General features: G+C 39.8%; 1 protein-coding gene across 2 annotated transcripts in view; it reads left to right on the forward strand.

The window, feature by feature from the left end:
- LOC128669235 (uncharacterized protein) overlaps nt 1-10,235 on the forward strand; it is a 47,609-nt gene extending 37,374 nt beyond the window's left edge. For both annotated transcript variants that reach the window (XM_053743916.2, XM_053743915.2), the window contains 14 exons: nt 381-509; nt 850-1,061; nt 1,592-1,809; nt 2,263-2,488; nt 3,471-3,603; nt 4,061-4,239; nt 5,106-5,233; nt 6,029-6,246; nt 6,696-6,823; nt 7,133-7,219; nt 7,789-7,946; nt 8,312-8,477; nt 9,096-9,278; nt 9,508-10,235. In XM_053743916.2, coding sequence (XP_053599891.1) covers nt 381-509; nt 850-1,061; nt 1,592-1,809; nt 2,263-2,488; nt 3,471-3,603; nt 4,061-4,239; nt 5,106-5,233; nt 6,029-6,246; nt 6,696-6,823; nt 7,133-7,219; nt 7,789-7,946; nt 8,312-8,477; nt 9,096-9,278; nt 9,508-9,705 — 2,363 coding nt within the window. In that variant the 3' untranslated portion in view covers nt 9,706-10,235. The remainder of the gene's footprint in view (nt 1-380; nt 510-849; nt 1,062-1,591; nt 1,810-2,262; nt 2,489-3,470; nt 3,604-4,060; nt 4,240-5,105; nt 5,234-6,028; nt 6,247-6,695; nt 6,824-7,132; nt 7,220-7,788; nt 7,947-8,311; nt 8,478-9,095; nt 9,279-9,507) is intronic.
- The last annotated feature ends 210 nt before the right edge of the window (nt 10,236-10,445 follow it).

A 10,445-nucleotide genomic window follows, 5' to 3' on the forward strand; every position in this document is an offset into this window, starting at 1 on the left:
TGGAAGGACTGTCGAAAGGAACTGATATAAAATAGTTTTGAAAATAAATGACAATAAAAATATTCCTTAAACCCACGCCCCTGTCTATCCGGAACAGGTCGACCCCGTGACCATGCCCGCTGAATTAATACATATAAACAGTGTTGGTCCCTACTGTTCATTACATGGACAATACAAATTAATGTAATTTTATTTATAAATATCAACTCAGTCGTTTTTTGTATAATGGTAACATTTTTTATATTTCTAAGTGTTGGCATCACTGCCATTTATTCCCTCTTGTTTTTCTGTTAGCCAAACCGAAGGCTCTGTATTTTTAAGTATTCTATATTTCTGATATCAGCTTGTTTTAATCCAACACCTACCATTTCAATTCCCAGGAGCACTGTCGCTATCCCGGTGGGAGTCCGTGAGTTCCCTGGGCTCCGGGTCCTCGTCAGGCGTCTCCCGGCCCGAGCACCGCCAGTTGGGGCTCAGCCACGACTCCGGAATTACTACCAATGGATCTGGTGAGAGATACACGTTTATTTACTTTCTCATTTATTAGGTACCTAAGGTCCGGTATTGTCTACAGTTCAAAGTTTTTTTTTTCGCGGTGATGGTGTAACGGTTAAGACAGCTTGTGGACCGAAAGATCGCAGGTTTATATCCTATTCTATACGATTATCCTATTCTATGTATATATATATATATATATATATATATATATATATATATATATATATATATGTTTGTATACCAATCTGACCATAAATAAAAGAAATATATATCTGAGTCATGTATAGTTGTGAACCCAAAGACAATTAATTATCTTGTTTTTTGATTTTCGTAATATTGTGTCTGTCTCAGGAGGTTCAGGTACCTCAGGCGGGTCAAGCGCGAGTTGTGCAGCATCAGGCGGCTCCGGCGCGTCTGGTACATCAGGAGCGTCAGTATTGCTCACGACCTGCGCCGGCTCGGCTGCGGAGTTACGAGCCGTATTGAGAAGAGTACAGCCGCGAGCGCCGCCGCTGGCGCCATCTGCTGAGCGCGCATTGTACTATTTCATGAGGTGTTCACAGGTTAGATTTTAAAACTTTTTTTGCAGAAATCTAATCGTTTCAATTGGTGGAAGTGTGTAAATTTAATTTTTAGAATTTTTTTTTTGAAATTTTGTTATAGTTCACTGATTTTGTTGAAATCATTTACTTTAATCGCTCGTCTCGGGGCTAGGTTTTCATTGAACCTATCGCGAGGTTGTAAGAGATCTTTATATGGAAAAAGTCCGCCGTTGTACATGTATTTTTCTTGTATTGATTTTAATTTTGTACTTATAAAAACAATATAAGAACTATCTTTTTGAATTTTAAACTTTCTGTTTTCTTCTAATAATAATAATGATATAAAAAGATTATGCGATGGAGCGGGAGTTGAACCCACACCCCTGAATATCCAAAGAGCACTGTCCCGGACGGATAGGGGCGTGGGTTAGATTCCCGCTCGATCCTATAATCTTTTTAGAATTTTTTCATGTTATAATTATTTTCAAAATTAGTTAAAAAGCATGTACAATAAATCCATTGAAATCTGGTGACAATGTGTTGACAATCAGCTGGAGCACGGCAGCCCGGGCGCGGACGGCAGCTGCGGCGACGCGGGGCTGTGGGACGCGCGCGGCGCGGGCGCGCTGCCGCCGCTCAGCGAGTGGCTGCGCGCGGCGCGAGCGCACGCGGCGCTGCGCCCGCCGCCCGCCGCCTGCGACGCCGACGACGTGCTGCAGGCCGCCCGCCTGCTGCTGCCGCACGCCGACTGTCCGCCGAGGTCGCTCACGTCAGTATCTCAGTTCTGTTCTCTTCTTGCTTCTTGGAGTTTCGAGTTGGTTCGCGGCGTCGAACCTCGGGGTTAACCGTGATTTATATAGCGACGATTTGTATAGGGTCGGCATTTCGTAACGAACAAAGGTTTTAAGGCCGATCTAAGGTCGTTATAATTTACAACTTGCTCCTTTTAGGAATGCTATTGTTGCCTGCTAGTACGTTCCTTTGCCCCTTAGTGGCCTCGTAATTCTTTTGAAATTATTGTTTTGAAAGTCAAACATATAATGAAAACAACGCAATTTACGTACATACAGAAACATTTTTTAATAAGCACAATGAAGCAGGAAGACACAATATTTCAGCTAAGACTTAGAAACCTAACCTAAAATATCACTATAAGATTCTGAGCTGACATGATGCGTAAAATATATTGCGTAAATCATTTTAACACTTGAATTATTTCCAGTGTAGAGGAAACCATCGAACCGATCTGGTCGCGCTGCTCCCGCTCCACAGACGACTTGAGCCTCGCAGCGCTGTGCCTGGCGCAGCGCGCGCTGCTGAGCGGGCGGCCGGAGCTGGCGGGCGGCGCGCGCGCGCTGCTGCCGGCCGCGGGCGTCGACGCCGGGGACGCGGCCGGCCTCACCGCGCTCATGAAGGCTGCCTTGGCCGGGGACGACCAGATTGTGGCAGTGAGCATTCCATTCTTCTACTATATCTCTTCGAAGAAAAAATTAAGTTTAATACATAAATAAACATCTTCATCTTTATTTAAAAATTAAAAACATGTGTACAATATAATAATAATAACAATATATTAAATACGTGCCGAATAGTGAGAAAGTTCTTACAGACAGACCGACCTGTGCAGTATACCGGTCTATTTTAAACAGAGACAGCATAAAAATGTAAACTTAATAACAATATATTTTATTTCAGACACATTCAAATTACATAGTCCAGAGTTGTTAGTAAAGTGTTATGTACTAATGTTAGTAATAATTGGACACGAATAGAATGGAGCTTAATTTATGTGTCCTAGGTTTTAAAAATCTATCAATGTTAAAATTGGAGATTTCCAGCGAAGAAAGAAGATTTGAAACGGTGGTGATGTAATGGTTAAAACGCCAGAAAGGTCTCAGGTTCGAATCGTATTGATACCACTTGAATCTGACTCATGTGTAGAAGTTTTCAAAGATCACCACTTGTTTCCGATGAAGGTAAACATCGTGAGGTAACCTATACTCTAGCCGACAATATATTATCTAGAATGTGAAATGGAGAACGCAATCGCAAACCACTCCATTGATAATTACCATGAAATTCGTGTTCTTCATTCTACCCTCAGCCATAAGGAATTCGACTGAAGGAGAAGGAAAAATAATAAATAAATAAATATATTAAGACAAATCACACAGATTGAGTTAGCCCCAAAGTAAGTTCGAGACTTGTGTTACGGGATACTAACTCAACGATACTATATTTTATAACATATACAAATATAGATAAACATCCAAGACCCGGGCAAATTAAAAAAAGATCATTTTCCATCATGACCCGACAGGGGATCGAACCCGGGACCTCTCGGTTCAGAAGCAAGCACTTTACCACTGCGCCACCGAGGATTGATTGATTGATTGATTGATTGATTGATTGATTGATTCATCGTTCCAGATGCTACTGGAAGCCGGTGCCGATCCAAACATAGAGACTGGCGGAGTCTGCGCGGCTCACTGCGCCGTGCCGCTGTCGCCGCGCGCGCCCAACTCCCCGCAGGCCACGCCGGCCTACACGCCACCTACAGCTGGTTCGATTTTTTTTATAGTACACTATTTAGCTATCTTGCAAATAGATAGTATGGTATTTTATTTTATTTTATGTCTCGTTGATCCACCTCATATTTGTTGAATCACCAGTGCAAAAACATTTTAGAATCCAAAATATTTTCCAAGATAATATGAATATGATAACCAGAAATAGGAGGTCATTTTTGTTTCTTTTTTTATCGTAAGAGAGATGTGCAGTAAACCGTTGAGGTCCCTCATTAAGGTCATTAAGAACCGATCTTGGGTGCACCATCAAGTCAGTTATCATTATAGTGGATTGACATGGAAACTGAAGCAACGGAAATTCAAATTCTGTAGGAAGTATGTGAAATTTAACTAGCAAGATTTGATTACAGACAAACTTCGGTACGGTCAAACTAAATAAAAGCCTTTAGAGAAGCAAATTCGAAGGGTGTACATTTAAATTCGTGTTGACAGGTTGGACTGCGTTAGTGTACGCGTGCGCGGGGGCCGCGGCGGGCGCTGGGGGCGCTGGGGGCGCGGGGGGCGGCGGCGGGGGCGCTGTGGAGTGCGCCAGGAAGCTGTTGGCGGCCGGGGCCCGGGTGGACGGCGCGCCGGCTAGAGGGGACGATGTTTGCACGCTTACACCACTACAGGTAGAGAAAGAAAATAGTATAATTTGTTTTTGTTTATTATATTCAAAATATTTTTTTTTTATTAAAAAAAAAGGAGGAGCGATCTTTTTTATTATTATTGCTACACTATAAGGGGTTTTATTATAATGTATTCTAGTTTTCTGTATACAATGTGGTCACAGTTTTTTTTTTTTTATTTTGTTCCAAAAACTTGATGGTGGCGCTAGTGTGCGCGTTTAAAAAAATTGTGTAGGTACTCGATTGTACTTACCAGGAGGCCTACCATCAACTCTTACGGAACGATTCAAATGCAACTCAGTTCAAATTAGGAACCTAAAATGAATCGTATTCATACTGCAAACTAAAACTCGATGGTACGAATTTGCGATGTAGATCAGTTTAAGTCCTGAACTACATCGCAATAAGAGATGATGGTGAGCCCTATTATAGTTGGCTATTGTCTGACTAGTCAAATCAGACACTTCTTTCTAATGTCAAATCTCATGTACAGTCTGTCACAGAGAAATCTGACCCCCTGAGAGATGGTGTTCAAATAGCGGGGGTTCTGATTTCTCTGTGGCAGACTGTACAGTCGACAGCACATCATGCTATCCAAATTCATTGCAAATTCATCGCTATTACCACAGCATGTCCGTATCGTGTATTGTGCAGTAAATGTATTGGTGAGGTCACGGATTTTGGAATCAAAAAACTAAATATACTTTAATGAGACCGATAAAGGAGTAAAAACTGTGATCAATTAAAGCGACATAATTATTGTATTTGGTTATTTAATTATTTTATTTTAGTCCCAGTTGTAGTCAATTGTAGTATTGCCAGGTTACCGAAATGTCTCCCCAAAAAATTTAAATATATTTTTCTTACAGATGGCATGCGGAGTTGGTAATCTGGAGTTAGTTCAGCTGCTGTTGTCCCATGGCGCCGATCCCTTCCTGTCGACACAGCTCAATGATGCTTTGTGCTATTCGCCCGCAGCCCAATACGGATGTTATAGGTATTTTATTTATTGTTCTATATGATTTCGTGGTGTTTTTTATGGCATTTTATTCTATATTTATTTTATTAATGTATTCAAAAGATAATAATCTTTCGAACCTTTGCAAGTGAGTAGAGATTTTGTCTTTTATCGTTTGTTTAAACGGGCTCTGTATTCGGAGATTCATTTTTCATATGATGTCAACGGCCACATGAAGCGGTGGTGGTGTAATGGTTAAGACGCCTGTGGATCGAAAGGTCTCAGGTTCGAATCCTACTCGTGCTACATGAGTTTGTATATCAATCTGACTCATGTATAGTAGTTTTCATCGACCACTTGCTTCCGGTGAAGGAAAACATCGTGAGGAAACCTGCACACTGGTTGATTATTAACTTGTGTGTGAAATGGAGAAGGCAATGGCAAACCACTCCATTACTAATGCCAAGAAAGTTGTTGTGTGTGTTTAATTGCACGTAATGACCACGACCTCAGCCTCAGCCTTGAGGAATACGACTATGAAGAATGAACGGCCACATTTTATTGTCGTCATTCTCGCCATCGACAGACTGCGGTCCGTAGATTGCGATGACCACTTTCTATAAAAACATGCTTACTTACTCAGTAGTAAAAACTAATATTTTGTAGACGATGTTTTATTACCGCTGGGCCAAAGTTAATGTCAAGACATTAACTTTGGCCCAGCGGTAAACTGCCGAAAGTTACCATACACTTACTAGTATGTGTGGTGAAGCTGTCACTACGAGCTATTCAGAAATAATTGAACGATCGACGATGTATACGTTGTATCGTCAGCGCGGTGGCGGTCTGCTGCACGCACGGACGACGCAGCTGCCTGCGCGCGGCGGTGCGGGGCGGAGGCGCGCGGGGCGGGGGCGCGGGCGCCGTGCTGTCGCTGGAGGAGGCGCTGGCGGAGGGCGCGCCGTCGCGGCCGCGCGCGCACGCCTTCACCAAGCTGCAGCAGCGCGCGCTCGCCGTCGCCATGTACTACAGCGCGGAGACTGACCACCTCGGTGACATTCTTATTGCGTTTACTCATCTCATCATTTTATAATTGTGTTTTATTGAGGGAGCGCTAATTCAAACGCTTCCATGTAATGTTCTTATATCTATGATCGAACCAGATCTACTTATAAATGACAGCTTAATTTTTTTTTATTATTATTTTATATGGATAAACGAAACCAAAAAAAAACTGTCTTTGCCATAGAGACACTTCATAATGACATTGACAGTTGACATATCCCAACAAAGAGATGCGTTTAAAAAATTATACAAACGTTTCGTTTACGTACTTCTCGAAATTCATGCAACCGAGCGAGTACCTTTGTAAATAATTATTGCCCTAAATTTCTCTACAGATTTCCCTATTCCCACGCAGTTTTCACACTAAATGGAATATAATTTGCCTGTATGCCTGTCTCAAAAATATTTTCATAAAATACATATACTTTTGTTGCAGATATAACTTTGGAGCTGCGCGCACTGGGAGTCCCGTGGTCGCTGCACGCGTGGACTCTGTCGCTAGCGGCCGCCGCAGAAGCCTCGCTCGATCATGTCATTGATCAGCTATTACAAGATTTCTTGCAAGTATGCTCCCCTCTTCTCCACATGTTGCCGGTTACATTCGGAGCTAAATCTAAAAATTGTTATGACTGTTTCGGCTGTGATTTTATTACCGGCCACCTGCCTGACGTTCACCCATTCGCCTTGAGAATGCTATTGTAGCCTATCTAGGCTATGTCTCCCAGTTGCCTCGTTCGACATCGTATGTACAATATGAGGTGGAACCACACGCCACATTTATAAGTATCCATAATTATTTTTGAAGTAAAAAATATATTGTAATTATTATTTTAAATATTAACATGACTAATAGACGATGTGCTTCTTTTTCAGGTTTGTCCGTCGGATGACAGCCATTATAGTAAACAATTCATTTACGAGTGTCTTCCTCTGCTGTTCAATATCCTACGTTACAGCAAGGTAACTATTCAATATTGCGTAAAAATATATTTAATTAATTATTGTGACACAAATTTCACACTTTTCGAAATCATGTTGTATTTGTATCCCTAACTATGTAAACTAATATGTAAAGGTCTTTACTTGTAGTTATATCGTTTTTATCGGGGTTGACAGAGTTATGAGTTCTGAAACTCGGATGTATATAAAGACATACAGTATTTAAACAAGTTTGTTAGACAAATTGAAAAATTTTCAACTTTTCATATTCATTTCGCTACAACTTTTGAACGGCTGAACGGATTGTGATCAAACATATCTAACAACAACCGCATAAAAATTTGCTATCAATTAAAAAAATCCGCATTCAAATCGGTTCACCCGTTGATGCCCTATGATACTACGTACACAGACAGATAGACACACTTAGCGGTCAAACTTATAACACCCCTCTTTTAGATTCGAGGGTTAAATAAAATAGTTACGATCTCATTAGCAGCACAAACACGCGTGAACAAGAAAATTATAGGCGTCAGAAAGTGATGACGTCATCTTAAATTGTATAAAGAATGTAGAATGTGAATGAACAGAAGGAAGGCACAGTGCTGCTCCTGGCGGACATCCTGTGCGCGTGCTACGGCTGGGAGCCCGTGCCCGCCGTGCGCCACGTGTCCGCGCCTGCGTCCGCGGCGCGTCGCGTCGACCCCGGCTACGTCAACAACCCGGAGCTGGCTGATGTCACCTTCAGGTTTACTTTCGACGATCTATTATTTTACACTTCAATATTTTAGAATGCTAGCAGCGCTCCGGGGCGCAACTCCCGTGGGAATTTCTAGATAGTAGATTTTGCGTGAAAGAGTAACAAACAAACAAACATACATACATGCACACATGCTCACAAACTTTCGCATTTATGATTTTGCGTCAATGATTTGACTACTATGTATGATATTACTACTTAATTTTCTTTAAAAAACCTAGTTCACTACACTGAAAGTTGCCTAAAAATTGTTCAATTTCAATAAAATAAATAAATTACCCTGTTAGACGTTCAAGTCAGCTTATCATAACAAGTTACTTATTTTTTTTAACCAATAGCCTGCAATTTTCCAGAGTGGAGGGAAGACTGTTCTACGGCCACAAGATAGTTCTCGTATCGGAATCGCCCAGACTGCGAGCGATGCTAGCGCCACCGCGGCCTGCGGGGGAATCTCTGCCGCATACAAACACAACGCCACCTTTAGTACAAATTAATGATATTCGATATCACATATTTGAGGTATGCAATACAATAATTTATGTATCTTAACATTTTAGTAGCAATATTTTTGGATAACGATAAAATAAAATCTGGCAAACAAAACTAAATTTATTTGCCTACGTTTAAAAAAAATACGCCTTTATTGCTGTTACAATATTTATTTATTTAACTATACTTACGAAATATCGAATCGAAAATGAATGTAGTGATTTCACAGCCGTAGATAATGATAGCGTTTATGCTTTAATTCACTTCCTATAATTTTGTGTCGCACTTACTATTGTAATAAGTATTTTTAATATAAATAAATAAAATAAATATATTAGGACAAATCACACAGATTGAGCTAGCCCCAAAGTAAGTTCGAGACTTGTGTTATGGGATACTAACTCAACGATACTATATTTTATAACAAATACAAATATAGATAAACATCCAAGACCCGGGCCAATCAGAAAAAGATCATTTTCCATCATGACCCGACCGGGGATCGAACCCGGGACCTCTCGGCTCAGTGGCAAGAACTTTACCACTGCGCCACCGAGGTCGTCAAATATGTTCTCTATGTGAGAAAAAAAAACTATTTTTAAATAATTTAGCGTTTATATTATATCAAAATGTGTGTCCCAATTTCAGCAAGTAATGAAGTACCTGTACTCTGGCGGATGTAACAACCTGGATATACCTGAGACGGACGTGCTGGAAGTGCTGGCCGCCGCATCTTTCTTCCAACTATTGCCGCTGCAAAGACATTGCGAATCGAGAGCTGCGAAAACTGTCGACCTGCATAATTTAGTGTCTGTTTATATTCACGCAAAGGTATGACAGAAAAAAATCTTGGTGTCGAAATGATAATCGTAATCCACGTTAACAAGGAATCTTAATCTTCAATATTTTGTCCTTACGGTAATTTAATGTTTTCCCTTGGTAACAATGAAACTTTTTATTTAAATATGAAAAATATAATAATAAACTTAACTTCTGTACGTGATGCAAATTGTAGTTTTTTTTTTTTAATAAACTGTAGTATTTTTTTCTTTGTTTGCAGGTCTATGGTGCTACTCAACTTTTAGAATACTGCCAAGGTTTCCTACTACAAAATATGGTTGCTCTGCTCACCTATGACGACTCTGTGAAGCGCTTGTTATTTGGAAAACGACTGCCGGGACACAACGTGCTGGGTGCTCTGCTAACTACGTTGCAGAAGCGAATTGAGGCTAGAAAGAGTCAATCAAAGCCTAGGTAGCAGCAAAATCTATTATGAACTTTTTATTTTAGTTTATTTAAAATGTAAAAAAATATGGAACATTGTGTAGATACGCAATGAATTAGAAAGTCGGCCATTTGTTAAGGCGAAGTTTGTAATTTAAGAATCAATTATAAAATATTTAGATACTAAAGTATTGTTGACATAATAAAATTACAATTTTAATCATAGTTGATCCGCATTTTGATCAGGTGCTCGAAATATTGTTACTTTGAAAGATATTTATATTGTTTAAAAATAAATTCACTTTATACATGACTGTTACTATCACATCACAAACGATTAATATAGGTACCTAGATTGTTTATTAGACCTATTATTTGTATCTAGTATAAGTCGTTTTCAAAAATAAAAGAAAAGTGTTTTCTATACATATATCATTTTATATGTTTTTTATAGTCTTAAAAATTTTCAATATTTTATTACTGATTAATGACTACTTTCCTATATCAAAAAAAAATGAATTTATATACCTGATAAATCTGTAATTATTGTTGAAATAAAGCTTTATGTTGTAAATATTTTGTATTTATTCTTCTTTCCAATTTCCGATTCAGTAGATCAAATCAAAGGAATCACAATTTTCAGAGTTCCTTTATAGTGTACTAGTTGCGCCCCGGGGCTTCGCTCCCGTGGGAATTTCGAGATAAATAGTACCCTGTGTGTTATTCCAGGTTATTTTCCACCCGTGTACCAAATTTCATAACAATCGGTCCAGT

The sequence above is a fragment of the Plodia interpunctella genome, chromosome 4, assembly GCF_027563975.2.
Source record: "Plodia interpunctella isolate USDA-ARS_2022_Savannah chromosome 4, ilPloInte3.2, whole genome shotgun sequence".
Lineage (NCBI taxonomy): Eukaryota > Metazoa > Arthropoda > Insecta > Lepidoptera > Pyralidae > Plodia > Plodia interpunctella.